The sequence below is a fragment of the Salmo salar genome, chromosome 01 (genome assembly GCF_965601325.2).
Source record: "Salmo salar chromosome 01, fSalSal1, whole genome shotgun sequence".
In the NCBI taxonomy this organism is placed as follows: Eukaryota; Metazoa; Chordata; class Actinopteri; order Salmoniformes; family Salmonidae; genus Salmo; species Salmo salar.
In genome coordinates, this window is record NC_138291.1 from 134383371 (window position 1) to 134410355 (window position 26985).

Consider the following 26985-nt stretch of genomic DNA (forward strand, 5'->3'; position numbering starts at 1 on the left):
ATAATGTTTTCTAATTCACATATTCCCCTCAGTCCCCTTTGTAATTGATTATAGGTCCCCTGAAGAGGAAAGTCTGCAAAGATAGATTACAAAATGGCTGCCGCCTGAGGTACAAGATGCAGCAGTAAATGGAATATAGCTGCTTGGCTGGCTGCTGCGACACTCTCTCACACACACAGTAAAAACATTTTTTTCAGAAGGTCTGTTATCAGACGGCCCTGACTCTGCTCCCCTTCCTTCCTCCCTCCCAGTAGCAGCTCTCTTTCCAGTGGCTGTGGCTAAGAATCTCTCTCGCTCTGTCAATCTCTCGCTCTCTCTTTCCCCCTCTTTTCGCTCTCTTCTTTTCTCCCTCTCTCCCTCCTCGCTCTCTGCACTCTATGGACAAATTCCCGTGTGTCAGACATGGTCGTCAATCAGTTCCAGTTGTCCCCAATAACAATTGAAGACACTGTTTGTGCTGAGGAAAACATGGCCTATCGCGGATCTCAGCTTTAAGAAGCAACATGTTTTTTATTTTATTTTATTTTTAAAAAATGTACTGTTTTCCTTCCTGTCCAGAGAGGAAGGCATATCCGTATCACATTTTTCACCGCGAGGCGGCAGAAAGAAAGTTAATTTGTATAGCCCATAGTCTAGAAATAATACATGCTGTAATGACATTGAGTCATTTTTTTTCTCCTTAATTTATTGCTTTTGTAGGGAGGCCAAACAAGCATAAATAAGCAGAGATTGAACAATGGAGTGTAGGCTTTGTGAATGAAGCTTAATCTAACAGGGTAATTACACAGTAAGGGGTTAGAGGAAGTCACCTCAACCAGACTGACTTCCATTCCATCAACTATGTTATAACAGACTTTCTTGCTCTCGGTGGCATATGACTTGTTATGGCTTCTCTTCCACAACAGTCGTCATGGATAATCATGAGGTTATACATTCAATGTTCTGAAGGTTTGTTACTGTCTGAGGTTGGAGCCCCCCTCTTGACCCCTGAACCCCAGCCCCTGGAATGTGGTGCTGTACGTGCGCTACCTGGTGATGTTTCCATACTACACACACACAAGCCCATGGCCCGTCGTCACGTCCACAGAGCCCTCCAAGGCTCCTTCTCCATGTCTGCTGCTAGGTCAAAGGTCATACTGCCTGGCTGGGGAAGGGGATGTGCTGAGCACACACCTCCTCTTTGATCAATCTGGTCCTTTGTCTGCACTGATGAAAGACACCCAAATGCAATCGGCATAGTCTAAAAGACGCTTAAGGAGTACAGACAGGACACGGTCTGAAGACAATAGTCTTGACGTCCATGTCTGAGTTTGCATATTTCAAATGGGCTTTTTATTTGTTTACAGCACTTACAAATCTAAGTTATGATGGAATGAGTCACAGCAGATTCCCATGCAAACCCCAAATCTCCCTTGCTAACATTTCTCTAAATATTAGCATTTTTTCTTCAGCTTTGATGACTGCGTAAGTGTACTGGAGTTGAGATAGTCATCTGGTAACCATTTGGAAGCAGGATTACAGCTAATGATATCCTACAGGAAAACAACAGTAGCTAAACATGCAACTCTGCCTCTCTCCCTCCCACTTTTTCTCCTAGGCCTTTCCCCATCTTTTATCTGTCTCCCTGGCTCAGAGCGTTCTCTGAAGTTAACCAGTTAAATGCTGAATGAAGCAGACTTATTATGAATTAATATTATTGGCGCTAATCAGTGTTTATTTTCCGTAGAAGGATAACTACACTGGTATCTCCTCTGCTTACCCACCAGAATGTACTTGTGTACACCTCTAACTGACCTGGGATCAGGGATACTCCATCATTTATTTTAAACTAGATGGTTGTGTTGGCTGTCTGATAGTGTTGTCATACCGGTGCTGTGTAGACCCAGGAGTGTGGGCTAGCAAGACTCTCTCTTTGTGTGTCCCTTCATCTTGACCACCCCAGTGTGGTGGCGCTCTTTCCTTCTGAATCCCCTCTCCTCCTGCCTTACTCCCCGGGGCAAGACTCTCTGGCCGGGGCTAGCTGCTTGGGGCTGGGCCTCTGTTCCTGTGGTTCTCTGCTGCGTGTCTCAGGCTCGTATTACCACCATGCCACACTACAAAGGCCTTCCCCTGCCTCCAGCCTCCGCACACATCTGTATCCAATCAGCCTCCAATCAGAGCCCAGCACCACCACAGCAGCTTAGTTAGACAGAGGAAGAAAACTGGATAGAGGGAGAGGAAAGAAAAGTACATTCGAAAGAACAGCAACATTAATTTCTTTGGTTAACTTCTCCCAGACTATGTCTGAAATGTGTAACCTAAAGTCGAGTTATGAAGGTGTTGCAGTGTAAGTGAATGGCTCAGTGCTGTGTGCGTGTCTTTGTTAAGCCAGGTATGATCCTCTTATTGCTCTGGGGTTTCATACTGCTGGCCTGGCTTGGGGACTCTGGGTAGGAGACTGACTGGGAAGGAACCCCACCCTCCTGCGGTCTGGGCTCTGGAAAGTTTCACTTCTTCTGAATGAGCTACATCTGAACAGACCAGGGTTCAAATACTATTTGAAATAATTTCAGACAATTTAACTGGGCTTGATCGAGCTTGCCTGGTGCAATGGAACCAATAGAATGGTCTCAGAATAGTATGAAATCCTGGCCCATCAGGCACTTCAGGCAGGCTGAAGCAAACACTAATAATATTTGAACATAGACTACCGTTCAAAAGTTTGGGTTCACTAAGAAATGTCTTTGTTTTTGATAGAAAAGCAATTTTTTTTAACATTAAAATAACATAAAATTGATCAGAAATAGTGTAGACGTTGTTTATGTTGTAAATGACTATTGTAGCAAGACACGGCAGATTTTTTTTTTTTTAACCTCTATGGGCTAGGTGGGACGCTTGCGTCCCACCTACACAACAGCCAGTGGAATCCCGTGGCGCGATATTCAAATACCTTAGAAATGCTATTACTTCAATTTCTCAAACATATGACTATTTTACACCATTTTAAAGACAAGACTCTCGTTAATCTAACCACACTGTCCGATTTCAAAAAGGCTTTACAACGAAAGCAAAACATTAGATTATGTCAGCAGAGTACCCAGCCAGAAATAATCAGACACCCATTTTTCAAGCTAGCATATAATGTCACATAAACCCAAACCACAGCTAAATGCAGCACTAACCTTTGATGATCTTCATCAGATGACACCCCTAGGACATTATGTTATACAATACATGCATGTTTTGTTCAATCAAGTTCATATTTATATCAAAAAACAGCTTTTTACATTAGCATGTGACTAGCATGTGACTAGCATTCCCACCGAACACTGCCGGTGAATTTACTAAATTACTCACGATAAACGTTCACAAAAAACACAATTATTTTAAGAATTATAGATACAGAACTCCTTTATGCAATCGCGGTGTCCGATTTCAAAATAGCTTTTCGGTGAAAGCACATTTTGCAATATTCTGAGTAGATAGCCCGGCCATCACAGGCTAGCTATTTTGACACCCACCAAGTGTGGTACTCACCAAACTCAGATTTACTATAAGAAAAATTGGATTACCTTTGCTGTTCTTCGTCAGAATGCACTCCCAGGACTTCTACTTCAGTAACAAATGTTGGTTTGGTTCCAAATAATCCATAGTTATATCCAAATAGCGGCGTTTTGTTCGTGCGTTCAAGACACTATCCGAAGGGTAAAGAAGGGTGACGCGCCCGGCGCGTTTCGTGACAAAAAAATTCAAAATATTCCATTACCGTGCTTCGAGCCCCCAGTCTCATTGTTCTCAGATCGACCACTATCCAAATGCGCTACTGTTTTTCAGCCATGGCCTGCAAAGTCATCATTCAACGTTCTGGCGCCTTCTGAGAGCCTATGGGAGCGTTAGAAAATGTCACGTTATGCCAGAGATCCCCTGTTTTGGATAGAGATGATCAAGAAGGCCAAGAAATAGTCAGAGAGGGCACTTCCTGTTTGGAATCTTCTCAGGTTTTGGCCTGCCAAATGAGTTCTGTTATACTCACAGACACCATTCAAACAGTTTTAGAAACTTTAGGGTGTTTTCTATCCAAATCAAACAATTATATGCATATTCTAGTTACTGGGCAGGAGTAGTAACCAGATTAAATCGGGTACGTTTTTTATCCGGCCGTGCAAATACTGCCCCCTATCCCCAACAGGTTAATGGAATATCTACATAGGCGTACAGAGGCACATGATCAGCAACTATCACTCCTGTGTTCCAACGGCACGTTGTGTTAGCTAATCCAAGTTGATCATTTGAAAGGCTAATTGATCATTAGAAACCCCTTTTGCAATTATGTTAGCACAGCTGAAAACTGTTGTCCTGGGTAGTGGCTGGCGTTTGGGTAGTGGCTGGTTACAGTACTGTGAGACTCAGGCTCGTGCCCGCGTCGACCGAAAGCTTTGTTTTCTTTCCTCTGTTTACCTAAACGGAGATTCCCGGTCGGAATATTATCGCTTTTTACGAGAAAAAATGCATAAAAATTGATTTTAAACAGCGGTTGACATGCTTCGAAGTACGGTAATGGAATATTTAGATTTTTTTTGTCACGAATTGCGCCATGCTCGTAACCCTGATTTACCATTTCGGATAATGTCTGGAACGCACGAACAAAACGCCGCTATTTGGATATAACGATGGATTATTTTGGACCAAACCAACATTTGTTATTGAAGTAGCAGTCCTGGGAGTGCATTCTGACGAAGACAACAAAGGTAATCAAACTTTTGTAATAGTAAATCTGACTTTGGTCAGGGCTAAACTTGGTCGGTGTCTAAATGGCTAGCCGTGATGGCTGGGCTATCTACTGAGAATATTGCAAAATGTGCTTTCACCGAAAAGCTATTTTAAAATCGGACACCTCGATTGCACAAAGGAGTTCTGTATCTATAATTCTTAAAATAATTGTTATGTTTTTTGTGAACGTTTATCGTGAGTAATTTAGTAAATTGTTAGTAAATTCCCCGGAAGTTTGCGGGGGGTATGCTAGTTCTGAACGTCACATGCTAATGTAAAAAGCTGGTTTTTGATATAAATATGAACTTGATTGAACAAAACATGCATGTATTGTATAACATAATGTCCTAGGATTGTCATCTGATGAAGATCATCAAAGGTTAGTGCTGCATTTAGCTGTGGTTTGGGTTTATGTGACATTATATGCTAGCTTGAAAAATGGGTGTATGATTATTTCTGGCTGGGTACTCTGCTGACATAATCTAATGTTTTGCTTTCGTTGTAAAGCCTTTTTGAAATCGGACAGTGTGGTTAGATTAACGAGAGTCTTGTCTTTAAAATGCTGTAAAATAGTCATATGTTTGAGAAATTGAAGTAATAGCATTTCTAAGGTATTTGAAAATCGCGCCACGGGATTCAACTGGCTGTTGCGTAGGTGGGACGAATTCGTCCCGCCTAGCCCAGAGAGGCTAAGGCACTGCATCTCAGTGCTAGAGGCATCACTACAGACCCTGGTTCTATTCCAGGCTGTATCACAACCGGCCGTGTTTGGGAGTCCCATTGGCCCAGCATTGTTAGGGTTTGGCCGGGGTAGTCCGTCATTGTAAATAAGAATTTGTTCTTAACTGACTTGCCTAGTTAAATAAAAACCAGAGGGGAAAAAAACTCTACACACATACAAAGCTCTCCCTCGCCCTCCATTTGGCAAACCTGACCATAATTCTATCCTCCTGATTTCTGCTTACAAGCAAAAACTAAAGCAGGAAATACCAGTGATTCGCTCAATACGGAAGTGGTCAGATGATGTGGATAATACGCTACAGGACTGTTTTGCTAGCACAGACTGGAATATGTTCCGGGATTCATTCAATGACATTGAGGAGTATACCACCTCAGTCACCGGCTTCATCAATAAGTGCATCGACGACGTCGTCCCCACAGTGACCGTACGTACATATCCCAACCAGAAGCCATGGATTACAGGCAACATCCGCCTCAACCTACGGCTAGCGCTGCCGCTTTCAACGAGCGGGACATCCGGACACTTATAAGAAATCCCGCTACGCCCTCAGATGAACCATCAAACAGGCAAAGCGTCAATGCTGGATTAACCTCTCTGGGCAAGTGGGACGTCACCGTCCCACTCTATTCAACAGCCAGTGGAACAGCGTGGCGCGAAATACAAAAACCTCAAATGCAATAATTTCAATTTTTCAAACATATGACTATTTTACACCATTTTACAGATAAGACTCTCGTTAATCTATCCACATTGTCCAATTTCAAGAAGGCTTTACAGCAAAAGCAAAACATTAGATTATGTTAGAGTACACAGCCAAAAATAATCACACAGCCATTTTCCAAGCAAGCATATGTCACAAAAACCCAAAACACAGCTAAATGAATCATTAAACTTTGATGACCTTCATCAGATGACACTCCTAGGACATTATGTTATACAATACATACATGTTTTGTTCAATCAAGTTCATATTTGTATCCAAAAACAGCTTTTTACATTGGTGTGTTATGTTCAGAACATGTATTCCCACCAAAAACTTCCGGTGAATTTACTAAATTACTCATCATAAACGTTGACAAAATACATAACAATTATTTTAAGAATTATAGATGCAGAACTCCTTTATGCAATCGCTGTGTCAGATTTTAAAATAGCTTTTCGGAGAAAGCACATTTTGTAATATTCTGAGTACATAGCTCAGCCATCACGGCTAGCTAATTTGACACCCGCCAAGTTCGGGCAACACTAAACTCAGAATTAGTATTAGAAAGATTGTATTTCCTTTGCTGTTCTTCGTCAGAATGCACTCCCAGGACTGCTACTTCCACAAGAAATGTTGTTTTTGTTCCAAATAATCCATAGTTATGTCCAAATACCTCCATTTTGTTTGTGCGTTCAGGTCACTATCCAAAGGGTAACGCGCGAGCGCATATCGAGACAAAACAATTCTAAATGTTCCTTTACCGTACTTAGAAGCATGTCAAACGCTGTTTAAGCGGGTCGAGAGTTTCAAGTTCCTTGGTGTCCACATCACCAATGAACTATCATGGTCCAAACACATCAAGACAGTCGTGAAGAGGGCACGACAACACCTTTTCCCTCTCAGGAGACTGAAAAGATTTGGCTTGGGTCCCCAGATCCTCAAAAGGTTCTACGGCTGCACCATCGAGAGCATCCTGACCGGTTGCATCACCGCCTGGTATGGCATCTTCTCGGCATCTGACTGTAAGGCGCTACAGAGGGTAGTGCGTACATCCCAGTACATCACCGGGGCCAAGCTTCCTGCCATCCAGGACCTATATACTAGGTGTGTCAGAGGAAAGTCCAAAGAATTGCCAGACTCCAGTCACCCAAGTCATGGACTGTTTTCTCTGCTACCGCACGGCAAGCGGTACCGGAGCGCAAAGTCTAGGACCAAAAGGCTCGTTAACATCTTCTACCCCCAAGCCATAAGACTGCTGATCGGCTATTTACGTTGACCCTCCCCCCATTTTTTTATTATTTTATTTTGCTCCTTTGCACCCCATTATCTCTATTTATACTTTGCACTTTCTTCTACTACAAATCTACCATTCCAGTGTTTTACTTGCTATATTGTATTTACTTTTCCACCATGGACTTTTTTGCCTTTTCCTCCCTTATCTCACCTCATTTGCTCACATTTTATATAGACTTATTTTTCCACTGTACTATTGACTGTATATTTGTTTTACTCCATGTGTAACTCTGTGTTGTTGTATGTTGTCGAACTGCTTTGCTTTATCTTGGCCAGGTCGCAATTGTAAATGAGAACTTGTTCTCAACTTGCCTACCTGGTTAAATAAAGGTGAAATAAAAATAAATAAATAAATAAAATAAAATGATGTTTTTACACTGCTACTACTCACTGTTTATTATCTATGCATAGTCACTTTACCCCTACCTACATGAACAAATTACCTCGACTAACCCCACATTGACTCGGTACCAGTACCCCCTGTATATAGCCTTGTTATTGCTACACACGATAGCCCATGATGACAAAGCAAAAACAGGTTTTTAGATTTTTGGGGGGCAAAAATAATTACAACTAAAATATTACATTTACTCAAGGACATTGAGACTTGTCCCGAACCCACTCCTGCGATGTCTTGGCTGTGTGTTTAGGGTTGTTGTCCTGTTGGAAAGTGAACCTTCGCCCCAGTCTGAGGTCCTAACCTGCTCCAGAGCGCTTTTCATCAAGGATGTCTCTGTACTTTGTTTCATCTTTGCTTCGATCCAGACTAGTCTCCCAGTCCCTGCCACTGAAAAACATCCCCACAGCATGGTGCTTCCACCACCATGCTTCACTTTAGGGATGGTGCAAGATTTCCTCCAGACATGACGCTTGGCATTCAGGCCAAAGAGTACAATCTTGGTTTCATTAAACCAGAGAATCTTGTGTCTCATGGTCTGAGAGTCTTTAGGTGCCTATTGGCAAAATTCAAGCAGGCTTTCATGTGCCTTCTACTGAGGAGTGGCTTCCGTCTAGCCACTCTACCATAAAGACCTAATTGGTGGAGTGCTTTAAAGATGGTTGTCCTTCTGGAAGGTTCTGCCATCTCCACAGAGGAGCTCTGTCAGACTGACCATCGGGTTCTTGGCCCCCTCCCTGACCAAGGCCCTTCTCCCCCAATTGCTCAGTTTGGCCGGGCGGCCAGCTCTAGGAAGAGTCTTAGTGGTTCCAAACTTCTTCCATTTAAGAATGATGGAGACCACATTGTTCGTGGGGACCTTCAATGCTGCATACTTGTTTTGGGTACCTTTCCCCAGATTTGTGCCTCGGCACAATCCTGTTTCGGAGCTCTACGGACAATTCCTTCGACCTCATGGCTTGGTTTTTGCTTTGACATGCACTGTCAACTGTGGACCTTTTATAAACATCTCAAGCATCATCAATGGAAACAGGATGCACTTGAGCTCAATTTCGAGTCTCATAGCAAGATATTTCTGTTATATATATTTTTATATATATATATATAAATTTACCCTAAAAATCTAAAAATATGTTTTCACTTTGTCATTATGGGGTATTGTGTGTAGATTTAAGAGGGGAAAAACATGATTTTATCCATTTTAGAATTAGGCTATAACTTAACAGAATGTGGAAAAAGTCAAAGGGTCTGATAATCGTACAATATGTGCAGCTAGCTACATAGCCTATTGGATATGGTTTCTTATGAGATTAAGGGTTGAGGATGGGTTAGTGTTAGGAGGGTTGGAGGTAAGGGTTGTGCCTGGCTCTTCCCTACCCTGGCTTGCTCTGCGGCACGCCTGATTTCTGTTGACTGAAGTGCAATTAAAGTGCGGGGGTTTAGAGTGAGGGTGTCTGCCCAAAAGTGGGTGTTTCCACTGCTTCCTGTGCAGACACTGCTGATGGGGAGATAACAGGGTTGGAACCTGGGCTGGAGCCACACACTGCCATACCACATCACCGCAGAGGGGCAGAATGGAGAGAAGCTGTAAACACACACACTACATGTCAAGCAGAAAATACGAACCCACCCCAGAAATTTACAACAGATCTTGTTAGAGACATTACGCACATAAACTGTGCACAAACATTATCAGCACTTTAACACGCACACACTGACACATGTTTGAACACCCTTCCCCCAGTCATCCTCCTCCTCAAACTTGTAGTTGACCATCTGTAACCATGACAACACCAGACACTGGTTCCATCCCAGACAAACCAGTTTTGACTGAAAACAACCAAACCACTATGTTTAAGTGATGAAGTTGTTCCTTTAGAGCGCGCACACACAGGGGTGGCATGTAACCAGGCGGTTAGTGTTGGGCCAGTGACTGAAAGGTCGCTAGTTCGAATCCCCAAGCGACAAAGTGAAAATCTGTCTGTGCCCTTAAGCAAAGTGCTTAACCCTGATTGCGCCACGGTCACTGTTGATCATGGCTGACCCCTGCTGTGACCCCACTCCCCGAGGGTGACTCGGGGAGAGTTGGGATATGCAAAAAAATTAAAATATATATATATTAAAAAAAACACATTACCAATTCCAAATTGTACAAATAGGCCAAACATAAGCACCCACCAAATTATTATTATTATTGCACACACACTCCAACACACACATCCACCGACACACACAACATATGGAATATAGCTGTCTTGACTTGGAGCCGGTTCCCCGCTGCTTCTAAGTGCTCCCCCCCCCACCTTCTCCCCTCTTTCAGAGCTTGTCTGGGGAAATTGTAGGCTGCCAACATTCCTGTGAGAAGTTAAGGGTCTGAAAAGAGAAGAGAGGAGCTCTGCATTGGCTGTGTGGCTCTGCCTTCCTTCCTTCCTTAATGGAGGTTGTGAGGTGGACCTATAATTTGTAGTGGGTTCCATGCGTCGCTCAATGCCTGCATGGGCGTAGACTGAACTGTTGGAGGGGCAGGGAAGGCGGTAACTAGACATGGGGGAGGGGGGTGCTGGATTCCTCTCTGTCTTGGGAGAAAAGACACCAAAATTACGACGATTTGTGCGTCACTTCCATCCGTAGCTGTAATACCATCTAACGATAACCCTTTATGTACAGTATCCATGTTAGCTAAAGAAAAGATCACTCAGAAATTCAGTTTGTGCATACAATGACCATACAATCTCTGCACACACTGTAACTCGCTTTGGATGAAAGTGTTTGCTAAGTCTCTCCCTCTCTCTCGCTCTGCAGGGTTTCCCGCCCCTGCCTAACGAAGCTGAGATCGCACAAACCAAAAAGCTTTTCCGTCGCAGGAGAAACGACCGACGGTAAGCACACAAACACACACACTTTCTCCCCTCCTGGAACGTTGTTGCAACGCTGATGAAACACTAGGCCAGGCCAGAACGTTTTAACTCTTCTCTCCAGTCAAAGCAGGAATGCTCCTGGCCCCAGACTCACTTACACACAGACAGAAAAGGCAGATTGTTTTTTACAAATCTTACTGAAGTCTATTTCTTCATGTATCTGGTCTGTGTAATGATACTGGCTGTGTCCTAAATGGCATCCTATTGCCTTTCTATAGGGCACTACTTTTGACCAGAGCCCTATAGGCCCGCTATAGGGTGCCATTTGGGATGCAGACACTGTCATCTCCAATCACACTTGACTGTAGATATGAACCTCTGTCTCTCAGTTCTTTTGCTCACTGCAGCGTTCAACGTTCCTTAACTCAATGAAATTAGTTTAATCGCAGTTTAATCTTCTGAAAATGTTTCCGCATGACGTCATTGGAAAGTTCTCCCCGGTTGCTAAGAAACAACTGAGAAAGAAAATATTTGCCTCTCTGACTGAAAGGAGGAAAGTTGAGCCAGAGAGTGAAATGTTAACTTATTTTATATTCTCTTCTATTTATTCCTCTCTTTCTTTATACTATTTTAAAACCAGTGTTAGATAATTGATTCACAGTGATTGTGTGGTTAAATAGCTGTGGTTAGATTATAATATTGCTGATGCCAGATCACAGTATACTAGTATAGACTACAGAGAAACTGGCTGGAAGATATCACAGGTAATGGCTTTGACTTGGGGCCCTGCCTGCCTGCCTGGCTGGCTGCCGGGCTGGCTGTGTTTTTGTATTGTTAATATTTACTGAGAGAAAATAATGTTGCCTCTGGCTACAGGAGGAAGGATCAGTTTCTTGTGTGGTTTGCCTTTTATGTCAGTAAGGTACTGCAATTGCATGGTTGTATGGGTTGGAGTATGACAACCAAAGGCTATGATTACATTTAGAAGTTTCAGAGAGTAAATAATAAAAAATCAAGCAGTTCTATTGCTCTATGCTGGACCATATGTGCATACTGGACCTTACTTTCTGCAGTGCTGTGGCTTTCAGAGCAGGACTGTAATTACCCTCAGCCAGCTCCAGCCCCGACCACAGAGCAGCACAGAGCCAGGAGTGAATGGAGGTTCAGCCAAGGGGTGGGCCCCATCGCCCCAACCAAGCATTTCCACACACTTGTGTTCATGCACACACGAAAACACACACACTCAGGCCTGCACTGCCCCAACACTTCTATACACACACACACATCCAACGCCTGGCCCAGTTCTCTCTACCGCTCTCCTTATTTCCTCCCTTTTTCCTTTCTTTTCTCTCACTCACTTCTTTTTCTGGAATGATACAGTCCCTCTACATTTTCAGCTATTACATTCTTCCTTCTGCCTGCTGTCTCTAGAAACACACCCACAATGCATCTCCCTCAGGGCGGGGCCAGAGACACTTTCTCCCCTCACAGAGCTCGTCGTCAGGTCCAGCTAACGTGCGGTAATAGCGGTGTGTGTGTGTGACAGTGAATCATATTGTGAAAAATGCATCAGTCCCACGCCAGTCCTGCTATTAAAGTAATGCTCTACCATTCATTCCATAAATTAACACATCTATTTCTTGCATTGCTTTCCACCCCCGGGATAGGTAGAGGGAGCGGTACACGCCATATAGGAAGAAAAAAGAGAAAGAAGACTAAAGTGTCATATCCTTATTAACCCTTGTGAGTGGGAGCAGTGCAATAAGCTCAGAGGCAAGCAGAGCGAGAGGGAGGCGGAGAGGGAGACTGGGTATAGGTACTAGTGACTGAACATAGAGGTATCATCATTTAATCATTCCAGTCATTTTCTGTTGTCCTCTCCTCCCTCTCTGTGGGGAGCCTGACCTTTTGTAAGAGACGGAATGAGAAACGGCAGGAGAGAGAAGCAAAGAGTGGGACAGAAAGAGCGTAAGGGATACAGAGGAAAAGGGAGTCTCCTGTACCTAGAAAAGATTACTGTATAGATTTTGGACATGCCTGTTGTGGTGGCGCTAGCTGACTTACTGACTTTTCCCTGGGGTGGCGCTCTTTATTTACTCACTCTACCTCTTTTCTCCTTTTGTCTGTGGCCCTTCTCCTTCCTTCACCCTCTCTCTGACCCTGACTCCCCCTCATCACTTCTCTCCCCTCACTTTCATCTCTTTCTCACTTGCTCTTCTCTCCCTCTCCCTCACTCTCTTGCTCTCCCTCTCTCCCGCCTCTGTCTCTCTCCCCCTCTCTCGCTGTGATGGATGTGTACTCAGCGTTCTGTACACGGTCTGACAGAACCCACTGGGCACACAATGTAATTTCAACATGGATAATTGGGCAATATTTGGTTGAGACGTTGCTCAATGAGATTACAACCTATATTCACCCACTCAGCCAAAAGTTAGTTGAATTTCCAATGTGTTATCACTATACTTTCTAAAATCACAACCAAATTCCAAGGTCAAATACGATATTTTGTTTATTTACTGTATACAACAGATTAATCTAATAGCAGAACAAAATCACCTGGATTGTAGTTGAGATTACATTAAAAGTACATGGTGCAAGTGATCAATGCCGTTCAAGATTCTGCGCAGGTGATTGCAGTAATTGTGAAGATATCAATTGCTGCAGGTCTGTACCCTCAAAATCCGTGAATCTTGCTTCCATTCAGCCACGAGCATTAGTGAGGTCAGGCACTGATGTTGGGCGATTAGGCCCGCAGTTGGCGTTCCAATTCATCCCAAAGGTGTTCGATGGGGTTGAGGTCAGGGCTCTGTGCAGGCCAGTCAAGTTCTTCCATACCGATCTCGGCAAACCATTTCTGTATGGACTTTGCTTTGCGAGGAGGCATTGTCATGCTGAAACAGGAAAGGGCCATTCACAAACTGTTGCCACAAAGTTGGAAGCACAGAATCGTCTAGAATGTCATTGTATGCTGTAGAGATAATATTTCCCTTCCCTGGAACTAAGGTGCCTTGCCGGAACCATGAAAAACAGCCCCAGACCATTATTCCTCTTCCACCAAACTTTTCAGTTGGCACTATGCATTTGGGCAAGTAGCGTTCTTCTGGCATCCGCCAAACCCAGATTCGTCTGACGGACTGCCAGATAGTGAAGCATGATTAATCACTCCAGAGAACGCGTTTCCACTGCTCCAGAGTCCAATGGCGTCAGGCTTTACATCATTCCAGCCGAAGCTTGACGTTGCGCATGGTGATCTTAGGCTTGTGTGTGGCTGCTCGGCCATGGAAACCCATTTCATGAAGCTCCCTACGAACAGTTATTGTGCTGACGTTGCTTCCAGAGGCAGTTTGGAACTGGTAGTGAGTGTTGCAACCGAGGACAGACAATTTTTTTATTTATTTATTCTTTTTTTTTTTTATATATACGCGCTAGGCACTTAAGCACTCTGTGGTCCCATTCTGTGAGCTTGTGTGGCCTACCACTTTGCGGCTGAGCCGTTGCTACTCCTAGTCGTTTCCACTTCACAATAAGAGCACGTACAATTGACCGGGGCAGTTCTAGGGCCGAAATTTTACAAACTGATTTGTTGGAAAGGTGGCAACCTATGACAGTGCCATGTTGAAAGTCACTGAGCTCTTCAGTAAGGACATTATACTGCCAATGTGTGTCTATGGAGATTGCATGGCTGTGTGCTCGATGTCTTACACCTGTCAGCAACGGGTGTGGCTGAAATAGCTGAATCCACTAATTTGAAGTGGTGTCCACATACTTTTCCGTGTGTATAGGCCTATATAGCATCATTGATACAGTATATGATTGATATAGTATGGTCACATTTAATTTGCTCTGTAAAACCTACCCTTTGGAATGACTGATAGCGATAGTGTTTTTTGTTGTTTATACTGAACAAATTTGTTTACATCCCTATTAGTGAGCATTTCTCCTTTGCCAAGTTAACCCATCCACCTGACAGGTGTGGCATATCAAGAAGCTGCTTAAACAGCACGATCATTACACAGGTTCACCTTGTGCTGGGTACAATAAAAGGCCACTCTAAAATGTGCAGTTTTCTTATACACAATGCCACAGATGTCTCAAGTTTTTATGGAGTGTGCAATTGGCATGTTGACTGCAGGACAAATTAGCTAGCAAGTGCAAGCTAGCTATAAAATTGCTATACATGTTTAATGCTTTTCGACCTGTCCCCAAATTAATATAATTGGTTCAGAGTTTGTTTTGATATTTTAACCTGTGTGTTGTGATTGCGTTTGGTGTGGGGGGACAAAATACATTTATGCACGATGGCGCACGCACGCACGCACGCATCCAGTTTGGGTTCTGTGTAAGCCAAAGGGTAGCCCTAGATCAGTTGTTCCCAAACTTTTTATAGTCCCGTACCCCTTCAAACATTCAACCTCCAGCTGTACCCCCTCTAGCACCAGGGTCAGCGCACACTCAAATGTTGTTTTTTTGCCATAATTGTAAGCCTGCCACACACACACTATACGATACATTTATTAAACATAAGAATGAATGTGAGTTTTTGTCACAACCCGGCTCCTGGGAAGTGACAAAGAACTCTTATAGGACCAGGGCACAAATAATAATATAATAATCAATCATTTTTCTCTTTATTTAGCCATGTTACATATAAAACCTTATTTGTTAACTTCTATGGGCTAGCGTCCCACCTACTCAACAGCCAGTGTAATCCCATGGCGCGATATTCAAATACCTCAAAAATGCAAAAACTTCAATTTTTCAAACATATGACTATTTTACACCATTTTAAAGACAAGACTCTCGTTAATCTAACCACACTGTCCGATTTCAAAAAGGCTTTACAACGAAAGCAAAACATTAGATTATGTCAGCAGAGTACCCAGCCAGAAATAATCAGACACCCATTTTTCAAGCTAGCATATAATGTCACATAAACCCAAACCACAGCTAAATGCAGCACTAACCTTTGATGATCTTCATCAGATGACAACCCTAGGACATTATGTTATACAATACATGCATGTTTTGTTCAATCAAGTTCATATTTATATCAAAAACCAGCTTTTTACATTAGCATGTGACTAGCATGTGACTAGCATTCCCACCGAACACTGCCGGTGAATTTACTAAATTACTCACGATAAACGTTCACAAAAAACATAACAATTATTTTAAGAATTATAGATACAGAACTCCTCTATGCACTCTATGTCCGATTTTAAAATAGCTTTTCGGTGAAAGCACATTTTGCAATATTCTCAGTAGATAGCCCGGCATCACAGGGCTAGCTATTTAGACACCCAGCAAGTTTAGCACTCACCAAAGTCAGATTTACTATAAGAAAAATGTTATTACCTTTGCTGTTCTTCGTCAGAATGCACTCCCAGGACTTCTACTTCAATAACAAATGTTGGTTTGGTCCCAAATAATCCATTGTTATATCCAAATAGCGGTGTTTTGTTCGTGCGTTCAAGACACTATCCGAAAGGGTAAATAAGGGTGACGAGCATGGCGCATTTCGTGACAAAACATTTCTAAATATTCCATTACCGTACTTCGAAGCATGTCAACCGCTGTTTAAAATCAATTTTTATGCCATTTTTCTCGTAAAAAAGCGATAATATTCCGACCGGGAAAGCCTGTATACGTACAAAGAGAGAGAAAATAAATACATCTCGTGCCCTCGTGCACGAGCGTGAGTCTCAGAGTACCCTGACCAGCCACTATCCAAACGCGATAATGTGTTTCAGCCAGAGGCTGCCTCGATATCATTCAGCTTTTTCCCGTGTTCTGAGAGCCTATGGGAGCCGTTGGAAGTGTCACGTTACGGCAAAGATCCTCAGTCTTCAATAAAAAGAGCCAAGATGAACAACAACTTGTCAGAGAGGGCGCTTCCTGTTTGGAATCTTCTCAGGTTTTTGCCTGCCATATGAGTTCTGTTATACTCACAGACACTATTCAAACAGTTTTAGAAACTTTAGGGTGTTTTCTATCCAAAGCCAATAATTATATGCATATTCTAGTTACTGGGCAGGAGTAGTAACCAGATTAAATCGGGTACGTTTTTTATCCGGCCGTGTCAATACTGCCCCCTAGCCCTAACAGGTTAATGAGAAAGGTGTGCTTGAAAGGATGCACATAACTCTGCAATGTTGGGTTGTATTGGAGAGAGTCTCAGTCTTAAATCATTTTCCACACAGTCTGTGCCTGTATTTCGTTTTCATGCTAGTGAGGGCCGAGAATCCACTCTCACATAGGTACGTGGTTGCAAAGGGCATCAGTGTCTTAACAGCGCGATTTGCCAAGGCAGGATACTCTGAGCGCAGCCCAATCCAGAAATCTGGCAGTGGCTTCTGATTAAATGTAATTTTCACAGCACAGCTTGTTGCAATTTCGATGAGCCTCTCTTTTTCAAATATCGCTAAGTGGACTGGAGGCAGGGCATGAAAGGGATAATGAATCCAGTTTGTCATCCGTTTCGGGAAAGTACCTGCATAATTGCGCACCCAACTCTTCGCTATATCACATTTGACATTGTCCGTAAGCTTGAGTTCATTTGCTCACAAAAAAGCATACAATGATGGAAAGGCCTGTGTGTTGTCCTTGTTAATGCAGACAGAGAAGAGCTCCAACTTCTTAGCCTCAATTTTGTCCCACACATTGAATATAGTTGCGGAGAGTCCCTGTAATCCTAGATTCAGATCATTCAGGGGAGAAAAAACATCACCCAGATAGGTTAGTCGTGTGAGAAACTCGTCATCATGCAAGCAGTCAGACAAGTGAAAATTATGGTAAGTAAAGAGTACTTTAAGCTTCTCTCAAAAAATAAAAATAAAAAACGCGTCAATACTTTGCCCCTTGATAACCACCGCACTCTGTATGTTGTAAAAGCGTTACATGGTCATTGCCAATATCATTGCATAGTGCAGAAAATACACGAGAGTTCAGGGGCCTTGCTTTAACAAAGTTACCATTTTCACTGTAGTGTCCAAAACGTCTTTCAAGCTGTCAGGCATTCCCTTGGCAGCAAGAGCCTCTCGGTGGATGCTGCAGTGTACCCAAGTGGCGTTGGGAGCAACTGCTTGCACGCGCGTTACCACTCCACTGTCTCCCTGTCATGGCTTTTGCACCATCAGTACAAATACCTACACATCTTGACCACCAAAGTCCATTTGATGTCACAAAGCTGTCCTGGTTTCCAGTGGTTTGCAGAAGAGGGTGTCTTCCTTAATTGACCCCTCTTAAAATTAACGGACATATACCAGGAGCTGTGCCAGGCCCGCCACGTCTGTTGACTCATATCAAATCAATTTATTTATATAGCCCTTCTTACATCAGCTGATATCTCAAAGTGCTGTACAGAAACCCAGCCTAAAACCCCAAACAGCAAGCAATGCAGGTGTAGAAGCACGGTGGCTAGGAAAAACTCCCTAGAAAGGCCAAAACCTAAGAAGAAACCTAGAGAGGAGCCAGGCTATGAGGGGTGGCCAGTCCTCTTCTGGCTGTGCCGGGTGGAGATTATAACAGCACATGGCCAAGATGTTCAAATGTTCATAAATGACCAGCATGGTCAAATAATAATATTCACAGTTGTCGAGGGTGCAACAAGTCAGCACCTCAAGAGTAAATTTCAGTTGGCTTTTCATAGCCAATCATTGAGAGTATCTCGACCGCTCCTGCTGTCTCTAGAGAGTTGAAAACAGCAGGTCTGGGACAGGTAGCACGTCCGGTGAACAGGTCAGGGTTCCATAGCGCAGGCAGAACAGTTGAAAATGGAGCAGCAGCACAGCCAGGTGGACTGGGGACAGCAAGGAGTCATCATGCCAGGTAGTCCTGAGGCATGGTCCTAGGGCTCAGGTCCTCAGAGAAAGACAGATAAGATCTAAACCAGGCCAGAACTTGTCCGTGTAGACCAATTTGGGTTTCCAATCTCTCCAAAAGAATGTGGTGATAGATGGTATCAAAAGCAGCACTAAGATCTAGGAGCACGAGGACAGATGCAGAGCCTCGGTCTGACATCATTAAAAGGTCATTTACCACCTTGACAAGTGCAGTCTCAGTGCTATGATGGGGTCTAAAACTAGACTGAAGCATTTCGTATACATTGTTTGTCTTCAGGAAGGCAGTGAGTTGCTGCGCAACAACTTTTTCTGAAATTTTTGAGGGGAATCGAAGATTCGATATAGGCCGATTTTAGTTTTTTATATTTTCTGGGTCAAGGTTTGGCTTTTTCAAGAGAGGCTTTATTACTGCCACTTTTAGTGAGTTTGGTACACATCCGGTGGATAGAGAGCCGTTTATTATGTTCAACATAGGAGGGCCCACCACAGGAAGCAGCTTTTTCAGTAGTTTAGTTGGAATAGGGTCCAGTATGCAGCTTGAAGGTTTAGAGGCCATGATTATTTTCATCATTGTGTCAAGAGATATAGTACTAAAACACTTGAGTGTCTCCCTAGGTCCTGGCAGAGTTGTGCAGACTCAGGACAACGGAGCTTTGGAGGAATACGCAGATTTAAAGAGGAGTCCGTAATTTGCTTTCTAATGATCATGATCTTTTCCTCAAAGAAGTTCATGAATTTATTACTGCTGAAGTGAAAGCCATCCTCTCTTGGGGAATGCTGCTTTTTAGTTAGCTTTGCGACAGTATCAAAAATAAATTTCGGATTGTTCTTATTTTCCTCAATTTAGTTGGAAAAATAGGATGATCGAGCAGCAGTGAGGGCTCTTCGATACTGCACAGTACTGTCTTTCCAAGCTAATCGGAAGACTTCCAGTTTGGTGTGGCGCCATTTCCGTTCCAATTTTCTGGAAGCTTGCTTCAGAGCTCGTGTATTTTCTGTATACCAGGGAGCTAGTTTCTTATGACAAATGTTTTTAGGGGTGCAACTGCATCTAGGGTATTGCGCGAAGTTAAATTGAGTTCATCAGTTAGGTGGTTAACTGATTTTTGTCCTCTGATGTCCTTGGGTAGGCAGAGGGAGTCTGGAAGGGCATCAAGGAATCTTTGGGTTGTCTGAGAATTTATAGCACGACTTTTGATGCTCCTTGGTTGGGGTCTGAGCAGATTATTTGTTGCGATTGCAAACGTAATAAAATGGTGGTCCGATAGTCCAGGATTATGAGGAAAAACATTAAGATCCACAACATTTATTCCACGGGACAAAACTAGATCCAGAGTATGGCTGTGGCAGTGAGTAGGTCCAGAGATGTGGACAAAACCCACTGAGTCTGATGGCTCCGAAAGCCTTTTGGAGTGGGTCTGTGGTCTTTTCCATGTGAATATTAAAGTCACCAAAAATTAGAATATTATCTGCTGTGACTACAATGTCCGATAGGAATTCGGGGAACTCAGTGAGGAACGCTGTATATAGCCCAGGAGGCCTGTAAACAGTAGCTATAAAAAGTGATTGAGTAGGCTGCATAGATTTCATGACTAGAAGCTCAAAAGACGAAAACGTTGTTTTTTGGGGGGGTAAATTGAAATTTGCTATCGTAAATGTTAGCAACACCTACACCTTTGCGGGATGCACAGGTGATATGGTCACTAGTGTAAACAGGAAGTGAGGCCTCATTTAACACAGTAAATTCATCAGGCTTAAGCCATGTTTTAGTCAAGCCAATCACATCAAGATTATGATCAGTGATTAGTTCATTGACTATAACTGCCTTTGAAGTGAGGGATCTAACATTAAGTAGCCCTATTTTGAGATGTGAGATATAACGATCTCTTTCAATAATGGCAGGAATGGAGGAGGTCTTTATTCTAGTGAGATTGCTAAGGCGAACACCGCCATGTTTAGTTTTGCCCAACCTAGGTCGAGGCACAGACATGGTCTCAATGGGGATAGCTGAGCTGACTACACTGACTGTGCTAGTGGCAGACTTCACTAAGCTGGCAGGCTGGCTAACAGCCTGCTGCCTGGCCTGCACCCTATTTCATTGTGGAGCTAGAGGAGTTAGAGCCCTGTCTATGTTCGTAGATAAGATGAGAGCACCCCTCCAGCTAGGATGGAGTCCGTCACTCCTCAACAGGCCAGGCTTGGTGCTGTTTGTGGGTGAGTCCCAGAAAGAGGGCCAATTATCTACAAATTCTATCTTTTGGGAGGGGCAGAAAACAGTTTTCAACCAGCGATTGAGTTGTGAGACTCTGCTGTAGAGCTCATCACTCCCCCTAACTGGGAGGGGGCCAGAGACAATTAATTGATGCCGACACATCTTTCTAGCTGATTTACAAGCTGAAGCTATGTTGCGCTTGGTGACCTCTGACTGTTTCATCCTAACATCGTTGGTGCCTACGTGGATAACAATATCTCTATACTCTCTACACTCGCCAGTTTTAGCTTTAGCCAGCACCATCTTCAGATTAGCCTTAACGTCGGTAGCCCTGCCCCCTGGTCAACAGTGTATGATCGCTGGATGATTCGTTTTAAGTCTAATACTGTGGGTAATGGAGTCAGCAATGACTAGGGTTTTCAATTTGTCAGAGCTAACGGTGGGAAGCTTTGGCATCTCAGACCCCGGAACGGGAGGAGTAGAGACCAGAGAAGGCTCGGCCTCTGACTCCGACTCGCTGCTTAATGGGGAGAACCGGTTGAAAGTTTCTGTCGGCTGAATGAGCGACACCGGTTGAGCATTCCTACAGCATTTCCCTCCAGAAGCCATGAGAAAGTTGTCCGGCTGCGGGGACCGTGCGAGGGGATTTATACTGTCTGTACTTACTGGTGGCACAGACACTGTTTCATCCTTTCCTACACTGAAATTACCCTTGCCTAACGATTGCGTCTGAAGCTGGGCTTGCAACACAGCTATCCTTTCCGTAAGGCGATCGTTCTCCTGTATATTATGAGTACAACGACTGCAATTAGTAGGCATCATGTTAATGTTACTTAGCTTCGGCTGTTGGAGGTCCTGACGAACCATGTCAAGATAAAACGTCCGGAGTGAAAAAGTTGAAATGCATAGAATTCACTGGCTTGTATGCGAAGCAGTAATTGTTTCAAAACATCTCCTGCCATGTCACTGATGTGTCGTGAAACAGTGTTGTTTGATGAAGACATTGTCTGTGTAGTTATTTGGGCCTTTTCCCCCAGTGTTGTCCCAGCCATATCTGCGGCAGCAGGAATAATTAAGTATTCCACAATAGGATGAGGCTCACTTGTCCTAGCCAATCAGTAGCTCACCATATAAGATGCTTCTAGCCCCTTCTTATTAATGGTATCTGTTGCATTTATACATGTCTTCCTACTTGAAAGTCATCTTAATTCTAAATCAAACTCCCGTGGCTTATTTTTCAAATTGGCATGTTTTGTTTCTAAATGTCTGCAGAGAGTGAAGGTTTCATCGAGTTGTGCGATATTAATTTTGCACATACACTACCGTTCAAAAGTTTGGTGTCACTTAGAAATGTCCTTGTTTTTGAAAGAAAAGCACATCCCGGAGTCGACTCTTCACTGTTGACGTTGAGACTGGTGTTTTGCGGGTACTATTTAATGAAGCTGCCAGTTGAGGACTTGTGAGGCGTCTGTTTCTCAAACTAGGCACTCTAATGTACATGTCCTCATGCTCAGTTGTGCACCGGGGTCTCCCACGCCTCTGTCTATTCTGGTTAATGCCAGTTTGCACTGTTCTGTGATGGAAGTAGTGCACAGCGTATGAGATCTTCAGTTTCTTGGCAATTTCTCGCATGGAATAGCCTTCATTTCTCAGAACAAGAATAGACGGACGAGTTTCAGAAGAAAGTCCTTTTTCTGGCCATTTTGAGCCTGTAATCGAACCCACAAATGCTGATGCTCCAGATACTCAACTAGTCTAAAGGTGGACAGTTTTATTGCTTCTTTAATCAGCTGTGCTAACATACTTGCCAACGGGTTTTCTAATGATCAATTAGCCTTTTAAAATGATACATCTTGGATTAGCTAACACAACGTGCCATTGGAACACAGGAGTGATGGTTGCTCATAATGGGCCTCTGTACGCCTATGTAGATATTCCATAAATAAATCTGCCGTTTCAAGCTACAATAGTCATTTACCACATTACCAATGTCAACACTGTATTTCTGATAAAATGTTGTTATTTTAATGGACAAAAAATTAGCTTTTCTTTCAAAAACTGTGACCCCAAACTTTTGAACGGTAGTGTATAACACGCTGTGGCTGAAAGGCACAACTTCCGATATTAGTGAATGACAAATCAATGTTGTTCTCATCATATTTGCGCCTCTTTGATGGTCCAACATCGCTGTCTGTTCGGTGCTTTCCCGGGTTAGGGGGCAGTAGCGCATCGGCTGCATCAGATTCACAACTGTCAGTGTCCGTGCTAGCTGGGCTAACAACAAATGTAGAATTACGGATGTTAGCATTGGATGTACTCATGGAAGCAGAACAACTTGTGTCGTCCACAGGTGCAGGTGTAGTACTGCTGGTAGTAGAAGTACTACCAGTAGAGCTGGTATGTGTCTCTCTGGATGTGGGCCTTACTTTTTTAACCATTTATCCATTTTCGAGCAAATGGAATGAGCAGCAGCTACGTTTGGCTACATACGGACTGTTAGTGGATTTTCCGCGAGAGAGTTGTGTTGTTATTTCGCTGAACACTAGATGGTTTAATTTTATTTTTGGCAGTAAAACGAGGCTACTTAGGCGTGGGAAAAAAACTCACCCAAATGTACAGCCCCGTTGGACAATAGTAATGGACTGTTTGAAAATGTGAAGAAATATTATATATTTTTTTTTAAATGTGAATCATGTTTTTATTTGGCGTACCCCCGACGGCATTGCACGTACTTGGGAATACCAGCTCTAGATACAGTTGATGTCGGAAGTTTACATACACTTAGGTTGGAGTAATTAAAACTTGTTTTTCAACCACTCCACAAATTTCTTGTTAACCTCTTACATCTAGACGTTCCGCTAGCGGAACACCTGCTCCAATATCCAATGATGGGCGTGGCGCGAAATACAAACTCCTCTAAAATCCGAAAACGTAAATTTTTCAAACATATGACTATTTTACAGCATTTTAAAGACAAGACTCTCGTTAATCTAACCACACTGTCCGATTTCAAAAAGGCTTTACAGCGAAAACAAAACATTAGATTATGTCAGCAGAGTACCCAGCCAGAAATAATCAGACACCCATTTTTCAAGCTAGCATATAATGTCACAAAAAACAAAACCACAGCTAAATGCAGCACTAACCTTTGATGATCTTCATCAGATGACAACACTAGGACATTACGTTATACAATACATGCATGTTTTGTTCAATCAAGTTCATATTTATATCAAAAACCAGCTTTTTTACATTAGTATGTGACGTTCAGAACTAGCATACCCCCCGCAAACATCCGGTGAATTTACTAAATTACTCACGATAAACGTTCACAAAAAACATAACAATTATTTTAAGAATTATAGATACAGAACTCCTCTATGCACTCGATATGTCCGATTTTAAAATAGCTTTTCGGTGAAAGCACATTTTGCAATATTCTCAGTAGATAGCCCAGCCATCACGGCTAGCCATTTAGACACCGACCAAGTTTAGCCCTGACCAAACTCCGATTTACTATTACAAAAGTTTGATTACCTTTGTTGTCTTCGTCAGAATGCACTCCCAGGACTGCTACTTCAATAACAAATGTTGGTTTGGTCCAAAATAATCCATCGTTATATCCAAATAGCGGCGTTTTGTTCGTGCGTTCAAGACACTATCCGAAGTGTAAATAAGGGTCACGAGCATGGCGCAATTCGTGACAAAAGATTTCTAAATATTCCATTACCGTACTTCGAAGCATGTCAACCGCTGTTTAAAATCAATATTTATGCCATTTTTCTCGTAAAAAGCGATAATATTCCGACCGGGAATCTGCGTTTAGGTAAACAGACGAAAGAAAACAAAGCATTCTGTCGACGCGGGCACGAGCCTGAGTCTCACAGTACTGTAACCAGCCACTACCCAAACGCGCTACTTTTTTTCAGCCAGAGCCTGCAAAGCCACGATTCAGCTTTTTGCCGCCTTCTGAGAGACTATGGGAGCCGTAGGAAGTGTCACGTAACAACAGAGATCCTCTGTAATGGACAGAGATAATCAAGAAGGGCAAGAAATTGTCAGACAGGCCACTTCCTGCATGGAATCTTCTCAGGTTTTGGCCTGCCAAATGAGTTCTGTTATACTCACAGACACCATTCAAACAGTTTTAGAAACTTTGGAGTGTTTTCTATCCAAAGCTAATAATTATATGCATATTCTAGTTTCTGGGCAGGAGTAATAATCAGATTAAATCGGGTACGTTTTTTATCCGGCTGTGAAAATACTGCCCCCTAGCCATAACAGGTTAACAAGCTATAGTTTTGGCAAGTCGGTTAGGACATCTACTGTTTGCATGACACAAGTCATTTTTCCAACAATTGTTTGGAGCCACTGCTCCAAAACCACCATAAAAAGCCAGACTACGGTTTGCAACTGCACATGGGGACAAAGATCGTACATTTTGGAGTAATGTCCTCTGGTCTGATGAAAAAAATAGAACTATTTGGCCATAATGACCATCATTATGTTTGGAGGAAAAAGGGGGAGGCTTGCAAGCCGAAGAACACCATCCCAAGCACGGGGGTGGCAGCATAATGTTTTGGGGGTGCTTTGCCTCAGGAGGGACTGCTGCACTTCACAAAATAGATGGCATCATGAGGGAGGAAAATTATGTGTATATCTCAAGACATCAGTCAGGAAGTTTAAGCTTGATCGCAAATGGGTCTTCCAAATGGACAATGACTCCAAGCATACTTCCAATGTTGTGGCAAAATGGCTTAAGGACAACAAAGTCAAGATATTGGAGTGGCCATCACAAAGCCCTGACCTCGATCCTATTGAACATTTGTGGGCAGAACTGAAAAAGCGTATGCGAGCAAGGAGGCCTATAAACCTGACTCAGTTCCACCAGCTCTGTCAGGAGGAATGGGCCAAAATTCACCCAACTTATTGTGGGAAGCTTTTGGAAGGCTACCCGAAACGTTTGACCCAAGTTAAACAATTTAAAGGCAATGCTACCAAATACTAATTGAGTGTATGTAAACTTCTGACCCACTGGGAATGTGATGAAAGAAATAAAAGCTGAAATAAATCATTCTCTCTACTATTATTCTGACATTTCACATTCTTAAAATAAAGTAGTGATCCTAACTGACCTAACACAGGGAATTTTTACTAGGATTAAATGTCAGGAATTGTGAAAAACTGAGTTTAAATGTATTTTGCTAAGGTGTATGTAAACGTCCTACTTCAACTGTAGATCAATTTTCCAGTAGGATGTACTGCCCAGCTTATTGTTCTTTTTTCTGATAGTGGATATAACGTTGAACATCTGCAGTTGTTTTAAAGGTACAAATTCAACATATTTTATACAAGGTTTGTCTATGTTGAAATTTGCTTACCATGATAACATAACTTGTGGTTGAAATTTCAACCTCAAAACAAAAGTTTAGTACTTTTTTCAAATCCAATGTATTTTCCAGAGATTCCACATCACAATACTTTAACAAATGACATTAAAACAATGTTGATTCAACCAGTTTGTGCCCAGTGGGAAAGAGCTCTGCTCTGTTTTCTCTGCACTGCTGTGTGTTTGTGTGTGTGACCGCGCGCGCCTGCGCTGCTGGCACGGAGGACACTGCGGTCTTGTTTGTCAGAGTTTTCTGGCTTAAGGACAAATCTTTCCCCTGGCAGGAACACCTTGCTGCAGAATCACATGAGGCAATACTCCAGCTAGAGTTACACACACCGCATACACACCACACACACACACACACACACACACACACACACACACACACACACACACACACACACACATCTCCTGTATAAATACTGTATAGGTGATCACAGCCAATAAGGGAAACATAAATCATTACAAATCTGGGAATATACCAGCCTGAGAAATGGCCATAATTGGCCATTAAACCAATAGATCAGTGTTTATATCAGTAGTCTATTTCCCCCGCAGCATCTCTCTGTATTTGTCCCAAATAGCTCCCTATTTGATGCACTACCATAGAGCTCTGGTATAGGGAATAGGGTAGCGTTTGTCACATGCGCCGAATTCAACGGGTGTAGACCTTACAGTGAAATGCTTACTTAACCAACAATGCAGTTTTAAAAAATATACAAAAAAAAAAGATGAATAAGAAATAAAAGTAACAAATAATTAAAGAGCAGCAGTAAAATAACGATAGCGAGGCTATAT

General features: G+C 42.9%; 1 protein-coding gene across 7 annotated transcripts in view; it reads left to right on the plus strand.

The window, feature by feature from the left end:
- LOC106561224 (CBP80/20-dependent translation initiation factor) overlaps positions 1–26985 on the plus strand; it is a 158647-nt gene that overhangs the window by 48283 nt on the left and 83379 nt on the right. For all 7 annotated transcript variants that reach the window (XM_014124945.3, XM_014124977.3, XM_014124951.3 and 4 more), the window contains one exon: positions 10687–10763. In XM_014124945.3, coding sequence (XP_013980420.1) covers positions 10687–10763 — 77 coding nt within the window. The remainder of the gene's footprint in view (positions 1–10686; positions 10764–26985) is intronic.